At 38.6% G+C, this 23,554-nt stretch overlaps 1 protein-coding gene across 1 annotated transcript; it reads left to right on the forward strand.

Moving 5' to 3' along the window:
* The first annotated feature begins 1,555 nt into the window (after positions 1 to 1,555).
* si:dkeyp-92c9.2 (uncharacterized protein LOC571482 homolog) lies at positions 1,556 to 9,010 on the forward strand. The gene is made up of 2 exons (XM_057828286.1): positions 1,556 to 1,959; positions 3,870 to 9,010. The coding sequence occupies exon 2, from the start codon at positions 3,914 to 3,916 to the stop codon at positions 4,835 to 4,837; it is 924 nt and encodes a 307-aa protein (XP_057684269.1). The 5' UTR covers positions 1,556 to 1,959; positions 3,870 to 3,913; the 3' UTR covers positions 4,838 to 9,010.
* Positions 9,011 to 23,554: the final 14,544 nt, after the last annotated feature.

The following is a 23,554-nucleotide window of genomic DNA, read 5'->3' on the forward strand; positions in this document are numbered from 1 at the left end:
TACCGTAATTATTTTCTGAATAAAAAATAATTCGGTGTTCAAAAAGTCTTTTTTCAAACTTGAGTCTTGAAAAAGTCTTATAATCAGGGCCACTTTACATTCGGCCCAATAGGGTACTATTCATTGTCACACAGCCACTGCAAAAAGAAATGTTGATTAATCCATCTGCAGGCGACCGGGAGATTGATTTTTGATTAATTGATGATTTTACAACACTGTGCGGGTGTTCGCTGGTCCTCATGGGAAACGCAGTCTTCCTTAAGGCAAAACACTACTGTTTTTGTCCACCGTCGTCGCTAAAATCGATCAAAACCAAAGTTACCAAGTGTTGCTTTAACTCAAATAAAAAGTTACAAACTTGATCTGAAGTTTTAAAAAGTGAATCACAATAATCTATTAAGATTAATTGAGATTAACACCCTATTCAAATGAATTGGATTTAAAATTTGTCCTCACAGTCCATTGATGAAATCATAATTTTTGCATATTTATCTGGTCTTTGCCTTTTTGGCAAAGCCAGATAATGTTATTCTGCAACTTTATTATTATTCTCCGCGTTTTTTCGGCGCGCCGCACAGCCCGTACCGCTGCACCGATCGGCACCGTTCAGGTATCGACACGTCCGGAATTTTCGTGTGACTGTGGCTTTTTGTCAAACGGCCCCGAAAAAAACGCTAATTTTCCGATTTTTTTTAAAAAATTCAAAACTCTACTAGTACTACAATTTTTGACCAAATCACATAATTTGGAAATCAAAAATTCCGGGACGGTGAGGGGCATAAAGATTATATACAGAATTTGGAAAAGATTTACGGTTCCCCGGGAATTTGCCAAAAACTTTCCCATTCATTTTTAATGGGAAATGTCCCATTCACTTTCAATGGGATTTCCAGTAGAATCTACATTGCATTGTTGCCATTGACAGCCATGTATGTCAAATCTATTGATGCTAATGGACTTGAATTCTGTCAACGCCTATGTAACTCAATGCCATTGACGGCCATGGACGTCCAAAATTTTTCCCATTCATTTTCAATGGGAAAAACAAAAATGGGAAATGACCTTATATCAATAGGACGTGTCCCCCAAACCTCCCCGATTCCATTGGCGCTTATGGAGGGTGCTGCCATTGACGGCCATGGACGTCCACATTTCCCATTCATTTCTAATGGCATTTACTTTGTTTAATGCCATTGACGGGCATGTTTATCCATTCTATTGATAGCCCTGGGCGGGGCTAAGATCTGTATCCCCACACGGCAAAGACCATAAGTAATTTCCCCAGAAATTGCAGTTTCTAGTCGAATTGGCTGTTCCACTCAAAACATCACATCATGCAGCAATTTCCATCTATTTATGTGTTTGGTTTAAATGTTTAATATTTTGCCATGATATCTAAATACTGATACTAAATTGAAGTTGATGTAAATAGGACACTTTGCTTTTTCTGAACCAAATGAACTGTCAGCCAATGGGAATGACCGAATTGGGTTTTCACGTTTGCAGCTGACCTCATGTCTGCGGGCAGAGTCGGGGGCGGAGCTACGAGCTGCAAGAAGCGGACTAATATGCCCGAGAGCTCGCTCGCTTCAGAGGTCTGTCAGCCGGGAGCGCGACCGGGACCCTCAGCGCTCGATCTGGGTCGATTCCATGAGGGATACGGAGGAAGCCAGACGCGGTTTCTCCAGCAAACGCATGGAAGACACATGAACGCTGCAGATACCGACTGTGGAGGTTCGCATCTTCACAACATGGAGACGCGTCTTGAGAGACGTTTGACGGCGATGAGGTTCTAAAAGGTGCGGAGGAGGAGGATGACAGCCGCATCCCGTCCTGTTGCATCTGGGAAAAGCGCTTCCAAGCGTCTGCGGGACTGACTTTAGTGTCGTCGGTGGGTTGGAAAAACTCTTGGTTGGCAGTGTTTGCATCTGCGACGAGGCTTTGTGTCGCTTAACTCAGGTGAGCATCGTTTTGGAAGCGCAGATTTGAAGGTGAACAAACTGGGTATTTGGAATGCTTTAGGTTCAAACTAGAGGCATTTTAGTCATACATTCATTTAAAAAAACAGACAGTAGAAAGCAACAGATATTACATAAATCTGGTCATTGGACTAATATTTAAAAAAAAAAAAAAAAAAAAAACTAAAATTTAAAATCTGATATTTGTTGACTGCCCTTAAAACTGAAAATATATTTGTAAACTTATCAAATTTTATCTTTGAAACTGAGGAAATTGAAGATCATAAAATTGACCAAAGATGACATTTTTGCTATTCAAAAGTACTTAACCATGCTTTATTCAAATAAATGGGGTTTTGAGCATTACAGAGATCCCTCGTTTTTCGCGTTTCATGCCCGCCGCAATAAGTGAAAAACCGTGAACTAGCACCCCCACACTCCCAAATGTGTGTGTGTTAGATGTAAAAAAAAAAATAAAAAAAAAACATATCATAAATATATGTAGAAACGTATACTAGGGCTGTCAAAATTATCGTGTTAACAGGCGGTAATTAATTTTTTTAACTAATCACGTTAAAATATTTCACAGAATTAACGCACATGCCCCGCTCAAACAGATTAAAATGTCAGCACAGTGCAATCTCCACTTGTTACTTGTGTTTTTGGAGTTTTGTCAACCTCTGCTGGCGCTTGGGTGCGACTGATTTTATGGGCTTAAGCACCCATGAGCATTGTGTAATTATTAGGGCTGTCAAAATTATCGCGGTAACGGGCGGTAATTAATTTTTGTAATTAATCACGTTAAAATATTTGACGCAATTAACGCACATGCCCCACTCAAACATTAAAATGACAGCACAGTGAAATGTGTACTTGTTAATTGCGATTAATTAATTTTTAAGCTGTAATTAACTCGATTAAAATTTTTAATCGTTTGACACGCCTTGTAATTATTGACATCAACAATGGCGGGCTACTAGTTTATTTTTTGATTGAAAATTTTACAAATTTTATTAAAACAAAAACATTAAGAGGGGTTTTAATATTAAATTTCTATAACTTGTACTAACATTTATCTTTTAAGAACTACAAGTCTTTCTATCCATGGATCGCTTTAACAGAATGTTAATAATGTTCATGCCATCTTGTTGCTTTATTGTTATAATAAACAAATACAGTACTTATGTAGCGTATGTTCAATGTATATATCCAACTTGTGTCTTATCTTTCCATTCCAACAATAATTTACAGAAAAATATGGCATATTTTATAGATGGTTTGAATTGCGATTAATTGCGATTAATTACGATTAATTAATTTTTAAGCTGTAATTAACTCGATTAAAAATTTGAATCGTTTAATAGCCCTAGTTTAAACATATATTCCCAGCAAAAACCGCTAAATATACCTATAAACTAAATTACGAAAGCATAAAATTAACATATTAGCTCAAACAAAAACTTACCTTATGTTGGTCTTAACAGGGAGCAGCTGGATTCAACCACATTAAATGAGTTGCCACTACAGGGCTGTGCATCCACCAAAATCAATGTAACTAAATGCAAACACTTTCAAAACAAACCATTGACATTGACCACTCTAATTAAACGCTCGAATCAGCAAAATTTGATTCGAAGCTGTTTTCTAATCGTATTACTCGCATTAATTAATCGTCACAGCAAATGCACGTCATATCTAGAGGATGCCATTATATCTACAACTAATTTTTATTGTTATTCGCCTATCCCTGAAAAAAAAGGATTGGACATCTAGCGCCGTCATTGGCAGCCAACGAGTTAACATGTTTCTTACCATTGACATGAATTTATTTGGACTTCAAATGAGTTATAACTGGATCAAAAAACATTGTGAGACCAGTTTTAATGCCTTCTTTCTATTCTGATGATTCAGTTGACGACAAGTGAGCGCACACCACCACCATCATCATCATCATCATGGGCGCCGTGCTATCTCTTTCCCCCGCGTCCCGCAAGAACAGCTACTACGACAACCGTCCCGGCTCATTGGGCCACTACCCGAGCCTGAGCAGCCGTTCCCTCAACAATCCAAAAGATGGCGGCTTGAAGCGAGGCCAGTCCATCTTCCTTCCGGCACTCACGTGGAAACGCTTGGTGGCCTCCACCAAGAAGAAGGGAACCGCCAAGAAAGCAGGTCCGGTGGGCCTGGTGGACCCCTTGAACAACAACATCTATCAAAAAGACCCAGTGCTGCATCTGAACTACGAAAACGTGAGGAAATCATTATCGTGCGCTAACCTTAGTAGCTACGATATCGCGCCACGATTCGGGTACGGTGGCGTGAAATCCCAGCAGATTTCTTCAGTGAAAAAAGCACCGCAAGGGACTTCGCCTAAACGCGTTATCGTCCAGGCGTCTACTAGCGAGCTGCTACGCTGTTTAGGCGAATTCCTGCGCTGTCGATGCTACCGCCTGAAGCACTTGTCTCCGTCCGATCCGGTTCTTTGGTTGAGAGCCGTGGATCGCTCGCTTCTTCTCCAAGGCTGGCAGGACCAAGCCTTCGTCACGCCGGCTAACGTGGTCTTCGTCTACATGCTGTGTCGCGACGTGGTGGACGGCGACGTGGTGGCGTCGGAGCACGAGTTGCAAGCCATCTTGCTGACCTGCCTCTACTTGTCGTACTCCTACATGGGCAACGAAATCTCCTACCCGCTCAAGCCTTTCCTGGTGGAGGCGGGCAAAGAGGCGTTCTGGGACCGCTGCCTGGCGATCATCAACGCCACTAGCGGAAAAATGCTGCGGATCAACGCAGACCCGCACTTTTTCACGCAGGTCTTCGCCGAACTCAAAAGCGAAGGGGGGTACGGGCCGCAAGATTATACTCGCGGTCTGGATCGGTGAGAGGCTTCTTGTGACATTGTTTTGTCCATTTGCTGCTGCTGAAATGTGTATTTATTGAAGTATTCCTTATGTTGGCTGCCAATTCTTAAAATGGACCAGGAACAAGAATAGAACTGAACAGAATTTTCTCTAAAGTTGCGTAAGTACCGTATTGGCCCGAATATAAGACTGTGTTTTTTGCATTGAAATAAGACTGAAAAAGTGGGGGTCGTCTTATATTCACGGTCTAGACATTATACCCATTCACGACGCTAGATGGCGCCAGATATCATTGAAGCGATGGTCTGTCATGACAGATCTCAGCTACTTTCAAGTTTAACCACTTTGCATTATTTTATTGCAATGTTTTTCCTTATTCAGATTTGCTTCAAGACTATCACTTTGATGGTAAATTCAGTTATTGCAATTTTGTTGTTTTATCACAATAGATTGGTTTATTTACATTTCAAAAACCAGAAGTCATTCATTTACGAATGTGATTGCACTTTACATATTTCAATGTTAAGATATTAAGATTTGAATGAGGCACAATAACATTCATTTTCCTCTCAAATATATTGTTATAATTAGGGCTGTCAAAATGATCGCGTTAACGGGCGGTAATTTTTTAAATTAATCACGTTAAAATATTTGACGCAATTAACGCACATGCCCTGCTCAAACAAATTAAAATGTACAGTACAGTGTAATGTCCGCTTGTTACTTGTTTTTTGGTGTTTGGCGCCCTCTGCTGGCGCTTGGGTCCAATTGATTTTATGGGTTAGTACTATGAGTGAGCATGGTGTAATTATTGACATCAACAATGGCGAGCTACTAGTTCATTTTTTGATTGAAAATTTTACAAATTTGAATAAAACGAAAACATTAAGAGGGGTTTTAATATAACATTTCTATAACTTGTACTAACATTTATCTTTTAAGAAGTCTTTCTATCCATGCAATATTGTTAATGCCATCTGGTTGATTTAATGTTATATTAGACAAATACAGTACTTATGTATGTTGAATGTATATATCCGTCTTGTGTCTTATCTTTCCATTCCAACAATAATTTACAGAAAAATATGGCATATTTTATAGATGGTTTGAATTGCGATTAATTACGATTAATTCATTTTTAAGCCGTAATTAACTCGATTAAAAATTTTAATCATTTGACAGCCCTAGTTATAATCATTTGTTTCAGATGTACTGTAATTTTCTGTATAAAAAAAAATAATTAGGTGTTCAAAAAGTCTAAATTTCAAACTTGAGTCTTGAAAAAAAGGGCGTCATCTTATAATCAGGGCCGTCTTATATTCGGGCCAATACGGTAAATGTGACAAGCATGTAATTATACATGAATGTGCAAAAAATCCCACAAACAACTAATTTAGCGCTACATAGATTTTTTTTTTTAAACTCACAGGCTGCCATTGATGACAATAAGCGTCCAATTTATTTTGACTGAATCATTCAATTCTTGACGTGAAACTTTCTGAGGTATGAGTTTATTCATTACTCGTACCAGTGAAATTTGATGAAATACATTGCATCTAGAGCAGTGGTTCTTAACCTGGGTTCAATCGAACTCCAGGGGTTCGGGGAGTAAGTCTAAGGGGTCAGGCAAAGGTAAAGAAACAAAGAGCCCTATTTTCGTATGCTGATTACATCTAGGCAAAGTGGCTTTTTGGAAGGTTTGCTCCCAATTTACAGGCTTAATCCATTTGTTTTAACTGCTAGTCCTCGATCTGATGCGAGGAGGACCTGGTTTGCTCAGTGGAAGGTTGACTCACACTTGGTATGAGGAAATACAGCAGGCCGATGGGCAGCGTGGTCTCAAATTTTGACCTGTTTAAAGAACTCGCTGTCAAAATGAGAATTTTGAACTCGAATTTGCAAAATTATTAGCTTGCTAGCTCAGAAATATCGGTTTTAAATTTGAAAAAAATTGCTTTATTATCTAATTCTGAAGGGTTCGGTGCATCCACGTGTGAAACTTATGGGGTTCGGTACCTTTAGCAGGGTTGAGGACATCATATTCAAAATGAACTCTTTAGCTGCCATTGACGGCGATAAACGTCCAATCCAATTTGACTGGGGTCAGAATGGATTGAACTGTAGCAATGAAACATGATCACTCAATTCCAGCCATCCCAGTTCAAATGGATTTGATGTTTATCACTATCAATGGCTTAACTACAGCAGTTCTCACTGTATTATGGGTTGTTTACACCAAAAGATATTAACTGGTAACACTTTATTTGACAGTGGCATCATACGACTGTCATAAAACCAAATGAACCACCATGAAGCGTTGAACCAATTGGCTGCAAAGCTTCATTGCATCAAGAAGCTTCATTTGGCCATCACTGCTCCCTTGCGGGGGACAGTCAACCTCTTCTAACAACTACTGTAAACACTGCTGTTGTCCAACATGCCTCCTAGCATGCATTGCAGCGCTACAGATGTAAATAACAGTCAAAATCATGGTCTGTGCTAATTATTTCTTCCGTTACTGTTCCAGTTGTTTCATTAAATGCTAATTATGGTCTTTGGTAACACTTTATTTGACAGTGGCGCCATAAGACTGTCATTAGACAATCATAATTATGACATAACACTGTCATGAGAATTAATGAATGCAAATTATATCACTTTTGAATGGATGTAAAAGATCTGAGCTGGCCATATAATAATTAATACCATAATTTACCAGATAACACTTAATGACATCTGTCATAAGCATTCAGTAATGCCCATGACAGTGACATGTCATAATTATGACGGTCTTATGACGCTGCTGTCAAATAAAGTGTTACCAAATACCATAACAAGGAATTAATGAAACAACTGGTACAATAACTGACTAAATAAATCGCACAGAACATGAATCTTAATTATGAAACTGTAGCACTGCAATGCATGCTATATAACAAGAAATTAATGAAACAACTGGTACAGTAACTGACTAAATAATTAGCACAGAATATGAATCTTAATTATTAATGCATGCTAGCAGGGATGTGTTGGCTATTAACCTAAATAAATAAACAAATAAGCAGCACTGGACTGTAAGCCGCAGGATTCAAAATGAAGGAAAAAAGTAGCGGCTTACAGTCCAAAAATTGTGAAACGAATTGGACGTCTAACACCATCAATGGCAGCCAATGAATTTCTCTAATCCAGAGTCTAAAACTCACTGTAAAGCAGCCCAAATATTTATTTAACAGAAATACTTGTCAACGGTAACAAACGTTTGGAATCTCTTTGGGTTTTTTTTTTAAATCCCATTTGTGTTGTTTACTTTCAAATCCTGCTTTTGTTTACTTGAATTAAGAAGCCATTTGGTCCACCTGTTCTTTCAAAACAGCATGTGTCGCCTTCCAGTTGTCGGAACTGGAGCTCCACTTTGAATCCATCGACGGATTTCCGGCTCGGATTGACGTTGTCATCACGAACTGAAAAACAAAACGCGTTAATCAGTTTTGAGACAATGGCGAAAAGCGATCCGGAATGACGGCAACAGCTGCACGCGAGCGGCGTTGACGCTTTTGTGGGTCATCCGGCCTTGAGGGGACAGTTGCCTATTTTTACTTTAATCAAATTGACCAGTGAGCTTTTTAGTGTAGTAGGACTTTCCAAGCCTGATTTAGCATGCGAGCGCTTGCTAGCGTGACCGAGTTGTAGCGTGGACGTCCGCCAGGGTCGTGTTCCGATGTCGCTGGAGTATTAATTAGATTAGCGGATTACGCCTGCCCCGCCCCCTCAAGATCTCTGCCCTTTGTCGTCCACTCGATAACCCGTAATCCGGGTCTTTAAATGCCTCTTTATTGGGAATAAACGCACGTGCGCTGGTGGAGGTCCAACAAAACTCTTAATGTGGATCAGTGTGTAATGAGTCTGTCGTTCGCAGGCTTCTTAAAACTGTGAGTTCATTAGAAGAATTAGTTGAATGAGTCCCTGAGATGAACTAATGACACTTGTGCTCTACTGACTTGAATACAAACTGTGCTAATTCATAGCGTATGGATTTATCAGACTTATTAGTTTTGATATTGGATGGCGTTTTGAAGACATTGCAGAAACATTAATATAGTGCCCATTTTTTTGCCCATTACACTATTTGCAGTTCAAGGTGTGTTTTTTTTTTTTGTCATTTTCAAAGGACATCAATTTTGTTTTTGTTTTTTTCCCTTACTTTTTTCCCCTCTAAACCTGTTTTTTTTTTTTTTTTAATACATTTTTATACATATATACATACTGTACATTCTAGTACATTTTTTAATACAAAAACAAATTTCAGTTCATTTTCAAATTAATTTAATGACATATGTTTTTTTTCCCCCAAATATCTTTGACTTTCTTAAAAATGTATGGTCTTTTTGAGTGTTTTTGTTTTTTTTATGATTAACATAAAAATTACAATTTTACATTTTTGGGGATTTTTAAATGCTATTGAATTTAAATGGATTTTTTTAAATGTTATTGTTTTCGAAATTTTGGACTTAAAAAAATATTTTCCATTAGATTTTCTATCAAAAAAAAAACAAGATTACATATACAGGTAGTCCCCGTTTTACGAATGAGTTCCGTTCCTGTGTTGGCGAAGTAATAAACAAAAGAACTATCCAAAAACATGTATCATCCGTCATTGTACTGTCCTCGCCAAGACGTTAAAGCTAAGTTTTGCTAGACAGTGAGCTAAGCTCCGAAATGACGATGTCAGACGTCCGTGTGGTTTGCTGACTTTATTCGACTGCTCATTACGTCAACACTTGGCAGAATAAAACCAAAACTAGGCCTGCAAGCAGGACTGAACGGGCCCTCGCATTTTGGCGCAACTCGGATTTCACGCAACTCGACGGCACGCAGGTCAGGGTGGTGGCAGATCGTCTCCCTCTCATCATCTCCTGAGAACCTAACTTTCTCGGAACTCGATTCTTTTATTGGGATTACAAATACATTCACACAACTAGGTGAAAAAGCCCCTATTGAACACAGTCCTACAAAAAAGGAGGCGCTAATGTGCTGTGCAGCCACGCCCATATTCAAAACAAAAATGAATCTTCTAATTGGGCTAATTCGACCAAGTGTGCCAAATTTTGTGGGTCTATAAGCTGCCTAAGTCACTGAAAAAAAACGTACTTCCCTGAAACAGGTTTGAGGTCAATAGATTTTTTTCCCTTGGAGGAGGAGCCTGTCTCGTAAAAAAGGGCATTTCCTGTTCCCACTAAGGGGCGCCAGGCCTAATGGGTAATATTTCAATGCAGTCATGTTGAGGCTGGGATACTTCACATACATGCCAGACATGAAAAAGATTGAACGTTGTATGAGGGAGTTATTAGTCATTTTCTAAATTTGGTGTTTTGCCAAAAAAATGGCACCCCGCCCAGGTCAGGCCCGAGAATGAAAACTCACAGTTTTGAGAACTTATGATCTCCAACGTCTCATGAACATTCTCACCAATTTTGAGGAGGATCCAAGTTACACTTTAAGCACCAAGGTGTCAAATGTGCACCCTGTTAACCGATAAAAAATTTCACATTCAATCCAAAATACCCGATTTCCTGTTGGGTTTGGAATATGGGTGCAAGAAACTTTTTGGAGCAGTTTTGCACAATGTATCGACTCCCCAAATTTCATCGCTCTACATTGAAAAAAAACTAAATGGAGAGGCCTTTTTTTAAAATTCAAGGGGGCGCCACTGAGCCATTTTGTTACATTTTTCGCAACGTTGCAAAATAATCGAACTTTACGCTAAATCGTACGTATGTGCAAATTTTGGTGAGTTTTCAAGCATGTTCAGGCCTCCGAATTGGCCATTTTAATTTGCCAAGGAGAAGAAATAATAATAAGAATCCTTTGGATTACAATAGGGCTCTCGCACACTTAGTGCTCGGGCCCTAATAAAATGAAATTAAATCAGTCTGATCTTAAATAACAACAATTCAAATTTGCGCTTACAATTAGCTGCTGGTACAGCAATAACAAACGATTAGCATGTATCAGTTAGCGTCCGCATATTATCAAAAACAATCACATAAAGTCGCCCCAATATTCGACCAAAACACACAACTAACAGTACAAAAGGGGTTATTCACAGCCGTCGCCTCTGGATGCTTCACAAGCAACAAATGTGCGCGTAGGCTGTCACAGTCCGTGTACTTTTTGGCCATTTGTTTTTTCTTTTAATTTTGGAAAACAAAAAACGGAAAAAAATTTTGTTTTTTGTTCTTATGTGTGTTAGCAAAAAAAAAAAAAACGAAATGAATCGTCTCCCATTTCACGATTAAAAACTGGTAATTCAATATAATTCAATATTTGTGGAAAACGCAAATATTGGACGTATTTTGTTTTTCGACTTCTGTTCAATAAACAGAGTGGAAAATGGATTAAGGCTTGTTTTCCATTACTGAATTAGCCGTTTTTAATCGGGAAATGGGAGACGATTCATTTCCGATTTTTTGTAAACCTATATGAAAAAAAAAACGGAATTGGGCTAGTTTTATGTTTTCCAAAATTAGAAGGAAAAACAAATGGCCAAAGTTCTACACTTCCTGCGCCAAAATAAAAGCATGCATCACAAAACAAAAGTTAGCAGAAAAAAAAAAAAAAACGACGAGACGCAGGCGTCGTAAAGTCGAAATCGCGTAAGTCAGGTCTGCCATAACCCGGGGACTGCCTGTATCTTTTTTTTTTTTCAAAAATCTTTTTTTTCTTTTATTTATTTAAGTGTGATCATTTTCAGTTGAAACCAATTCGTGAAAAATGCCTTGCTTTTTTTCCCCCCACAGAATTTTGGAGTTCAGACCCTTCCAAAATGTATTATTAATGGATTTTTACAATATCAAAAAAAGCATTAGGCCACTTATAAATTTTTTTTTTTTTTTTTTTTGTATGACTTGAATGTCATTCAACTCAATTCCGTTCCATCATTTTCAGGTGTTTTTTTTAAATAAATCCACCAATTGACTATTTCTTCATATTCACACGATTTCTGAGCCAGTGACCCACAATTCTCCCTCTCCAACACTGCTTTTACCGCTTCGACCTTTCTCCCCCTAAAGTCATATGACAAGATTTCAAATTTGACCTTAACGCACATAAACAAACAGCGTAGCGCGCATCCCCTCAATGGGTAATCCAGCACTAATCCTCCCGCCCAATCAGACGGAGAGCTAGCGAGGGACGACGATACGAGAGGAGGGGGGCAGAGTTGGGAGATTTGCCGTTTTTTGACCCCTTGGCCGGCTCAGTCTTCAAATCCTCCCAGTTCTGCCTCCATTCTGGGCTTCCGACGGCAGCCATTTTGGGCTTTTTGTAGGCTCCGACAAGGACACTTGTGTGTCGCCCGCTCGGCTCCGTCCCTGCAGACGCTCAGCTGTTCATTAGATTTGACGCCCCAACCCCGCCAGCCTTTGTCAGCACAAGGAAAGGGCAAAATTGTTGGCATGAGGTCTGTCCTGTTGCTTTTATTTAATGAGACTCCGGGTTGATGCTAAAGGTTAGATGAAATCAAATGACAAACAATGTCATCGGTTTAATTATCCTAATTGACTTGGAAGTTTTAAAGGCGTCATAATGTTGGAAGCAAACGGCAACTGTCCCCTACGCTGTTGACGGCTATGAATGTCCAATTAATTTGAACTGAGAGAGCTTGGAGTGAAAAATCAGTATTGTTTTTATTTTTCATTTGTACGAATATTTTGAATTGTTATGTGTTTAACGTACAGTGGTACCTCTACTTACGAAATTATTTTTGAATTTTCGCACTATAAGGCGCACCTGACTATAGGCCGCCACCCACCAAATTTGTCACCAAAACATTTGTTCATAGATAAGCTGCATTGGACGGGATATTTACAGCAAAAGATATTAACCGGTAACACTTATTTGACAGCGGCATCATACGGCTGTCATAAGACCAAATGAACCACCACGACGCTTTGAACCAATTGGCTGCAAGGCTTCATTGCTTCAAGAAGCTTCATTTGGCCATTACTGCTCCTTTGGGGGGAGATAAGTGAACCTCTGCTGCCACCTACTGTCAACAGTGTAGTTGTCCTACATGCCTCCTAGCATGTATTGCAGCACTAGAGATGTAAATAACAATCAAAATTCATCTTCTGTGCTTCAGTTACTGTTCTAGTTGTTTCATTAATTGCTAGTTAAGGTATTTGGTAACACTTTATTTGACAGTGGTGCCATAATACTTTCTTTAGACAATTATCATTGTGACGTGACACTCATGAACATGAATGAATGCTTATAACAGATGTCATTTAATGTCATCCGGCAAATTATCCCAATTTTGAATGGATGTAAAAGACCTGAGCTGGACATAAATGGAGTTAGTGACATAATTTGCCAGATTACACTTCAAGACATCTTTAATAAGCATTCAGTAATGCCCATGATAGTGTCATGTCATAGTTGTGACGGTCTTACGACGCCGCTGTCAAATAAGGTGTTACCTGTTAACCCAAATAAATCATCAAATAAGCCGCAGGATTCAAAATGAAGGAAAACAGTAGCAGTTTACAGTCCGAAAATTAATGTAATTAGTTATGGAAGTAGTTTCTTAACTTGAAAATTCTGTAAGTAGAGACGTGTTTTCCATGTAAATGCCCAAATCCGTTCCAAGCCCCCCAATGTTCAGACGTAAATCTTTTATAATGCATAAAAATCCACGAATACACGTTACAATTAGATTATTGCACAATAAAAATAAACTCTTGAGTTGCAGAGTAATGTAAAAAAAATAAATAAAGAATAAAAGTTAATACACTCGTGTAAAGCTGTCGGAAAACGAGGGGAGAATAAAGAGGACGCTGGTATACACACATACAAATACAGTAAAGGTCCATCTTAGCCAATTGGATGCCAGAAATGCTAAGCAATAGCCAATAGCAGAGGAGCTAGAAGTACGTTACGTTCCGTAAACTATAGGAGCTGCGAGTTCCAGCCATACTGTATTTTTGCCTATTGTATGATAAAATTTCTTAACAAGAAGCAATACTTTGTCTTAACCTGAAATTTCTGTATGTAGGGACGTTCTTAAGTAGAGGTACCACTGTATTTATGTCTATTTTAATTTTTGAAATCTGTTTTTAAAAATTAATTCATTTTTTATACTTGTTTTTTTCAATTTTCTTAAATTTTGGATCAAAATTCACCAATTCATTTTTATTTTGAATCATCAATTCAAATTAATCAATAAAAAAAAAAAAAAACATACAATTGAGTTGTTTTGGAATGTATTGGAAATAAAAGGGATTGGACATCTATCACCGTCAATGGCACTGAAATCATTCGCTCAATGTCTGCCAGCTCTGTGAGTTGTGTAAAATTAATCATACATGAACATAATCGCCTTAACTCGGTGACTCGTGTAAATAAGCCATTTTGTTCCGATAAAATTGTGTCGTAGAAATGCATGCTAGCTAGCTTAGAAATGTGCTGTTTTTTTTTTTTTTTTTTTTTTATCTGTTTTGCTTTTTATACATGATGAATTCTTGTTTTATTATTAATTGTTGCTTGTCCTTAAAAATGTTTGCTTATATCCATTACTGTCATACAAGAGAAACACTGAAAAGTAATGATTTGATATGGATTTGTTCCAGTTTTGACACGGAAAACAATGACTTTTAATGTTGATCATTTGAGGAGTTTTAACACGAACAATTGATCAAGTTTGTGGCTTTTCCCATCTGTGAGACAATGACGGCTTTTGTAGCGGCCGTGTTCGTCGCTGGCAGCGCCGAGCTGCGTTCACACAGATTGCACACAATGAACATACATGAGAAAAGCGAGAGAAATATATCAAAATGATGATTGTTATTCGTAACGTCCCACTAAAACAAAGAAGCACGTTAACTTGAATGAACTTTCCGAAAGTCGGACGAAAAACTTGAAGACAAAACATCGGTTTTCCTTTTTTCATGATGACAATGTTTACTATGTGGATTATTTAATAAAGTATGAAGCTGAAATGTGTTTGGTGTTGTATTCACTGTCTATTCCATGTTAACTGTTAATCTCAAGTAATCATGATTAAATTTATCAGTAGATTATTGTGATTTAACTTTTTTTTTGTTTGTTTTTTTATTTCAGACTAAAACTTTTAACTGAGCAGTATTTGAGTCAAATTCATATAAATATTTGTAAATTAGAATAAAAAGATGAACTCAGCCAACCCTCCCAGTCAAAATGGATTGGACGTCTATTGCCGTCAATGGCATTGAATGAGACAACTGTATTCTCACTTGTAAACTTTTTTTTTTTTTTTTTTTAACTTTTTTATATAACCATAATCAGTTATGTTAGTGCAGAAAATAATTATTTAATTAAAGTGGCTTTTAGAAATTTACACCAGAAAAAGTGATGAACATTTTTTTTAGGTTTAAAAATGAGGCACAATTAAATTCTCTTATGGACATTTGTATAACTTAAAATTACAGTCCTACTATGTGGGCAAAATAAACTGAATTTATTTAATTTTATTAATAATAAATTGATTATAATGAATTAAAGTTTGGGAATTTATATAGCGCTTTTGTTGTTGTTGTTGTTGTTGTTGTTTTTTTAAATTACTCAAACGAATACAAATTGCAAACCTTGAGGTGAAACTTTCTGAGGTGTACAGTGATTCCTCGCTTATCGCAGTTAACGGGGACCAGAACCCCGTTTCGACAAGTGAAAAACCACGTGGTAAAAAAAAAAGGAAATGTATTAAAATTTTATTTGCCAGTTTTATTTGGCACCGATTGACCGCAGAAAACCGGAGATATGACCCTTTTAATTTCATAATAGTAACTATGAAGGAACTACAGTGATCCCTTGTTTCCCTTGTTTTTCTTGTTGATTTATTGTTATAATAAAGAAATACACTACTTATGTACCGTATGTTGAATGTATATATCCATCTTGTGTCTTATCTTTCCATTCCAACAATAATTTACAGAAAAATATGGCATATTTTATAGATGGTTTGAATTGCGATTAATTACGATTAATTAATTTTTAAGCTGTAATAAACGGGATTAAAAATTTTAATCGTTTGACACCCCTAGTATACTGGACTGTCTCAGGAAATTAGAATACACAATATTCTAATTTTTTGAGACAGTCCTGTGTATATATTACCTGTTACCTGTGTATATATACACAATATTCTAATTTCCTGAGACAGTCAGGAAATTAGAATATTGTGTATTCTAATTTCCTGAGACAGTCCTGTATATATACACAGGACTGTCTCAAAAAATTAGAATATTGTGTATTCTAATTTCCTGAGACAGTCCAGTATATACTGGATGGATATAATGTTTTTTAAACACTTCAAATGTAATAATTATGATAAGTTTTCAAGATGTTACTGTCCCACCGAATTATTTTTAAACAAGTAGAAAATCCTTGTCTTTATTAAATGCTTCATTGAGTGAGTCAACTCAAATCCACTCAAGCTGCTCACTTACACACATTGAGTTGCCACAGCAACCGTTTAACAAGCTAAACGATGATTGACACATGTGGCGCTTCGAAATTTCGGCAAGATCAAACCTTAACGTCTGTCAATCATCGTTAACTTTAACAAGCAACTCCAATGCACTGGCAGACCAAGAAAAGCAGCAGGACCGAGAGGGAGACTATCGATCGGGACAGCTCATCTGTTTGTTTTTTTTTTAACTGGAAAAAAAAAAAAATCCGCGATGGACTGAGGAAGTTTGAAGCATGAAGTAGCGGGATCATTGTAAGTGGATTCATTGGCCAGGCTAAAGAAATGTAATTTTTCTTTTTTTTTCTTTTTTTTTTTTTTAAAACAAACAACAACAAAAAACATTATCTATCTAGAGGGCATCATATCTAATATTAATCTTTTTTTTTTTCATGTTAACCCATTTGCTCTCACTGAATCATTTAAACGTTAAAGTGAAACTTTCTAAGGTGTGGGTTTATACATTAGTCACTCCAGTAAAAATTGATTAAATCCATACTAGGGCTGCAGCTATCAATTATTGTAGTAGTCGATTAATCTATCAACTCGTTAGTTCGAATAACGGCGTAAACGGATTAGGAAAATTTAATGCGTTGCAGAATCAATTTTAGGAGATGTGAAACAAAGGCCTGCTGAGATTGCACTTTCCAAAGAGCATTAAATGCGAATACAAAATAAAATTCCTGAGTGTTTCACGTTCATTTCAAAAAGAATTAACGGATTTTAGCCTCAAACTGTATAAAAATATGTAAATAAATGAGTTCAACAAGAGAACAATTGGCTAACTTGCATAGCAAAGATCCACTAGCTTAAATGCTATAAAATATTTTAAAAACACATTTTTTTTTTTTACATACTCTTAAAAATTGTTCAAACACATAACCACACAAAAAACAGCTGAATATACCTATAAACTAAATTACGAATGCATAAAAAAAACACATTAGCTCAAACAAACAAAAAAAATTCTTATGTTGCCCTTAACAGGGAGCAGCTAGATTTAGCCATGTTAAATGAGTTATGTCACATTGCCACTTCAGGGCAGTGCAGGGCCGGCCCAGCCTGAACGCAGAATATGCAGCTGCTTAGGGCCCCTGACCACTAGGGGGCCCCCAATCTGGCAATTGTTTAATTTATATTCTATTTTGTTTACTACAGTTTGCTTTATTTGACTTTTGTGAGTTTTGATACTTGATTACAAGCTTAAAAAAATAAAAGTTCTTCCTTAACTTCTTTCTTTCCTCTTTTAGAAAAAGGGTTTGGCGCTATCTACTGTAAGTACTGACAATCATTTGGGGTGAGAAGTGGGGTGCAGTGCAACACAATCTGATTAATTTGCAAAATATGGACGTATGGCTTGGATTGCATGTATGGGTTTCACAGTACACTGTGACGAAATGGTGGGCCAAAAATATGGGCCTTTTGCATTATTTTGCTTAGGGCCCCCAAATGGCCTGAGCCGGCCCTGGGGCAGTGTATCCACCAAAATCAATAAAACTATATGCAAACACTTTCAAAACAAACCATTACAACTCCACTCTAATTAAACGAATACTCGAAGCAGCAAAATTTGATTCGAAGCTTTTTTCAAATCAAATTACTCAAGTTAATCGAGTAATCGTTGCAGCACCAATCCAAATATTAAATCGAGAAGGTGCCACCTTTTTTAAATTTACATACGTGCTGCCATTGACGGCGACAGACGCCCTAATACATTTTGACAGGGAGGGTTTGACAGCGATCGTTCGAATGAGTTAATAATGAATTTGCACTTTTAGCAGTTCTGAGGGCAGCCGCCATATGGCCGTAGACGGGTTTGAGGTCAAGCGGTCAACGCTCGGACACTTTGATGAAAAAACACACAAAAGCAGAGAGGTCTGCCGCAGATGGCCGCCAGCTTTTTGGATTCCGGTCCAGCTTTATTTGCGTCCCGAACGACCGCAAATCAAAGGTGTCCGAACTTTTGGACCGCCTCTGTTGTTCTTCGCAGATTTTTACGAGGCCGCTATTAGCATGTCGTTTTAGAGGGCGTCGAGCGAACAGCAATCACGGTGGCGTAATCCCCGCCACGTGACCTCTGTTGGGATTTGATAATGGAGAGAGATGCTGGACGAACCCGGCGGGTCTGCCCTGAGGGGATTTAGGAGCAAAAACACAGCTCCGGGACACATATTATGCCAAATCCTCTCCGAGTCATTACGAAATCCCGGCTGCGCGTACGCTAATCCCGAAAGAGAGGCAGAGCAGGTGCCTTGCTGGCCGTAATGGAATTGCGGGGCGTTTTAAGTGATTGCATCAACAATCAGACGGGCTTGATCAATTAGATTAAAGCGAGATATTTGAGGGAAGCCAGAAACATTACGATTTATCAGTTTTCCATGCAGTTTGTCTTCATTTGGGTCATGTAGAACTCAATGGCAGATGCTGGTCTTTCAATGAGGGGAAGTGTGTCTGACTGTGAGTGCTTTGTGACGGTGGAGGGGCTCAGCGGCACTCACTGCTTAGTGGGGAAAGAAACTAGGGTGCCAGAAGTCATGTATCCAAACACAAGCAGCTGCATTAGAAAAAAAAGACACCAGATTTAACACTAGAGGTCCCAGAGAATTCTTGTACTCCTAATAGTCCCAAGCAATGGCCGATTTGGCCTCTACCCCGGAAAATCCCAGAGGTGGCCAAAATGACCCAAGAGCTTTTGAATTGGCAAGTCGTTGTCCGACAGACAATAGCCATTCATGTATGGGAATATTAGGCGTATTTGTCTTGGGGAAAGGCCGATTCGGTATTTGCTGGGTTTTCTAGTGATAAGCTTGATTTTTCATTAGTCATTTTTAACAAAGCACACGTTGCTAAGATTAGGGATGTCCCGATCGCATAGTTTTGCTCCAGAGTCCAAGTCACCTGATTTTGAGAATTTGCTGATGCCAAGTCACGATCCGATACTGGGGGGGAAAAAAGGTTTTTTTTTTCAATTTGAACAGAAGTTCCAAACATGTATCAGTGAGGATCGGTGTTTTTGACAATAACGAAAATATTTCGTCAGCAGTGTTGGGAGTAACGCTGTTATAAATAACGTCGTTACGTAACGTCGTTATTTTTTCAGTAACGGGTAAATCTAACATTACTTTTTCCGCTGTTACAAGTCCGTTACCGTTACTGACGGTCAAAGCGGTGCGTTACTTTGAATAAATTGAAGAAACTACCAGCCGTGTCGAGTCGACTCTCTGCTCTGTTGATTTGTCATCCAAGACTTGGGGTGCGTTCAGGTTCGAGAATAGCGCACGTACTTCTGACTCCAAGCTGTTTGTCCCTGCTCATTCAATTAGACAATGCTTTCCAAAGTTTGGTAACGTTTCTGTGTTGGCTACACCTGATGCTAGCCTCGTTCCCAACTCCCATTGTCAGCCAGCAATAATTCTGCTTCCATCTTGAGGACGGCAGACGCTTTGAAGGTGACATGAATTGTCGGGAAACGAGTCTACCTGAATGTAGCCCCTCGAGAGATGCGATGGAAGTGATTGTGATTGGCTGAGGGTTAGAGTCATGTGTCGTGGTAAGCCAATCAGAGCTGGTGATTTCACAAGCAAACCGGAACAGCGCGTGCGGCAAACACACACACGCAAAACAGATGCACAGGGTCGGGATGGCAGAGCATTCAGAAGAAAAATTGTCCTTTAAGAGGCGGAGATATAGACGCTATTTCAAGTTTGTCGAAATTAAAGGAAAGAACCTGCATGTAATGTGTAATTTATGTCCCGGGGCAAAGCTTTTGTCGACATCTGTGGTAAGCAATTCAAATCTGCTGAAGCACCTAACAAGTTAACTACCTGTCTGTTCTTCTCTATTCCACTGACTCGAATACTGCTCAGAAAATTTCAAATTCTTTGACATACAACAAGTTCTTTTTAAAGTAACGGAAATAGTTACTTACCCTGGTAACTAGTTACTTTTGCTATAGAGTAATTCAGTTACTAACTCAGTTACTTTTTTGGAAGAAGTAGTGAGTAATGTAACTAATTACTTTTTTAAAGTAACGTGCCCAACACTGTTTGTCAGCGAACAATTTTCTCATGACGATGACGTCACGATGGCACGCTGAAAACGTGTCTTGGGAGACAAAAACATAACAAGATGGCTGCCAGTTGTCGTCTGACGACTTGACAACGAGATGAAAATTTGCCATAGTTTCCGTCATCATTGCACAATGTGCGATATTTTCTTATTGTATGTGTAGTTAGAACACATTTAGCAGCGCTTGGTCGTGTCCCTCATGTGACATGCTGCGCCTCACCCCCACCCCACACAGACACGCTCAGTCATTGGCCGGTAAGCCTGTGCCGATTCCAGACTCATTTTGTGAAACGTGTGTCAGGTGCTGGTAGGTTTTGCTTTCTTATCTTGGCTAGATATGCCATGTTGCTTTAAAGTGCCTGTGACACGAAAAAGCATTTTTATTTCATAATGCACGTGGTGTTTTATGCTCCTGAATGAAATGGACCGCTTGGATGTGTGTGGAAGCGATCGCTATATTTAGTGTTTTTTAATCCCGGGCCATGAAAATGAGTGACTTCCGGCAACAGTCTCGAGGTGAGAAAGAGGGCGCTGTGACGTGTACGGAGGAAGTTCTCTTCACTTTACAGCCGTACTGTTGTACGAGAAGGACTAAGGATTCAGCTGATTTTGCGGATGAATACATTTATTTTTCACATCACGGCAGCCAAACGGCTGCAGAAAAATCTTGCTGTAGGAGGGAGAGGCGTGTGCGTCTTTTTGGGGGTTTCAAAAGGTTCCCATTCCCATCCCATTATTGACAGCAATAGCCGTCCAGTCCATTTCAACTGTCAGCGATCTCGTGTCCGCTAACAAGATGAGACACGCTAACTTCCCCTCAAGACGTTCACACTTTGCTCCCACCCAAAAAGTCAGTGAGGTCACATGCAGCGACACCAGTCACACCAACGTGACAAGTGTTATGGAAGCTCTCCCGAGGTGTGAATTGATGTTCAAGTGTCCTGGAAAGGATGTAAGGAGGGTTTTACACAACACTGTTAAGTCTTTGAGAGTCAAATTTAACCTTTTTTGGTGTTTGGAGGCAGGAATAGATGTCTTTTTTTTTCTACTTGGGTAACTCTTGCATCTTTTGCACATTATCTCCAAATGATGCGACAGTTTCCTGCGACAAATTTTTTGATCTGATTCCGAGGACACCAAAGGGACAAGACAGGAAATAACTAGTCATTTAAGAGCTTGATCGCATGTTTTCAGCGGATGCTTTAGATTCATGTTTTTTTTTTCTCAGCTAAAAAGGAGGGCATTGTAACAGAGGGTTTGTATACAGGAAATACCACATTCTTGAAACTGGAATTCACTGGAGAAAATTTGATGACTTACGTTAGAGTGTATAAGATTTTAAAGTAAATATTGAATAATTTATTCTTTTAAGCTTTTCCGTCATTTTTGTACCGAGGAAACATTCATACAGAGAAAAAAAACAGAACATTGTAGACAAGCTTAATATTGAGAATGAAAGACATCCAATTCTTCCTGCGCAGGTAAAAAAAAAAAAAGTACACAACTATTTTTACACACTTTGTTAGCGACTGAGTGAACCAAATTTTTTAAAAAATTAGTCCATTTAGGCTCACTTTGTGACCCAAAAAATTGAAATTCAGACTTGACACTTTGTTCTCTCTGTCTTCACTCACATTTTGAGCAAAAAAAAAAATTAAAGTCCAATCCCTTTTGACACAGTGGTATGAAAAAGTATCTGAACCTTTTAAAATTTCTCACATTTCTGCATAAATGTGATCTGATCTTTGTCAAAATCACACAGATGTAAAAACAGTGTCTGCTTTAACTATAACCACCCAAACATTTATAGGTTTTCATATTTTATTGAGGATAGCATGCAAACCCTCTGCCTAAGGAGACTTAAAGAGCAATTGAAACCAATTTTTCACCAAGTCAGGTGTGTGCCCAATCATTGATGAGTGGTTTAAAGCTGCCCTGCCAACTATAAAACACACACCTGGTAAGAATTGTCTTGTTGAGAAGCATTGTCTGATGTGCATCAAGGCTCGGTCAAAAGAGCTGCCTGAAGAGCTGCGATCAAGGATTGTTGATTTGTATAAAGCTGGGAAAGGATACAAAACCATCTCGAAAATCCCTGGATGTTCATCAATCGACAGTCAGAGAAGTCGTCTACAAATGGAGAGTTTGGCACTGTTGCTTCTCTCCCAAGGAGTGGCCGTCCACCAAACGCTAAGAGTTCAACGCAGAATACTCAGAGAGGTAAAAAAGAACCCTAAAGTGTCTGCTAAAAACATACAGAAATCACTGGCACAGTTCAATATCTCTGAGCACACATCAACTATACTGAATGTAAAACTATGGCCGAGAATGGTGTTCATGGGAGGACTCCACGGAGGAAGCAAATGCTGTCTAAAAAAAAAAAACATTGTTGCTCATTTAATTCTGGCAAAAAGGCACTTGGACACTCTACAGAAGTTTTGGCAAAATATTTTGTGGACTGATGAAATCAAAGTTGAATTGTTTGGGAGTAACACACAACGTCATGTGTGGAGGAAATATGGAACAGCTCACCAACATCAACACCTCATCCCCACCGTGAAGCATGGTGGAGGGAGCATCATGATTTGGGGCTGTTTTGCTCCCTCAGGGCCTGGACAACTTGCAATTATTAATGGAAGAATGAATTCAAAAGATTATCAGGATGTTTTGCAGGGAAAACTGAGGCCGTCTGTCAGACAGTGAAAGCTAAAAAGAGGATGGATGCTGCAACAAGACAATGATCCAAAACACAGAAGTAAATCAACTTCAGAATGGTTTCAGAAGAACAAAATACACATTCTGGAGTGGTCAAGTCAAAGTCCAGACTTGAACCCCATTGAGATGCTGTGGCATGACCTAAAGACAACAATTCATGCCAGACGTCCCAGGAATCTGACTGAACAACAGCAGTTTTGTAGAGAAAAATGGGCCAAGATTAGTCCTGATCAAAGTGCCAGACTGATCTGCAGCTACAGGAAGCGTCTAGTGAAAGTTGTTGCTGCCAAATGGAGGCCCAAAATATTAAATGTGATGGTTCACTTACTTATTTTTCCCCCTTCTGTCTTTTTTTGTGTACTATCCTCATTAAAATATTTAAACCTAAAAATGTTTGGGTGGTTTTAGTTAAAGCAAACACTGTTTTTTCATCTGTGTGATTTTAACAAAGATCA

Source organism: Corythoichthys intestinalis, chromosome 22 (genome assembly GCF_030265065.1).
Source record: "Corythoichthys intestinalis isolate RoL2023-P3 chromosome 22, ASM3026506v1, whole genome shotgun sequence".
In the NCBI taxonomy this organism is placed as follows: domain Eukaryota; kingdom Metazoa; phylum Chordata; class Actinopteri; order Syngnathiformes; family Syngnathidae; genus Corythoichthys; species Corythoichthys intestinalis.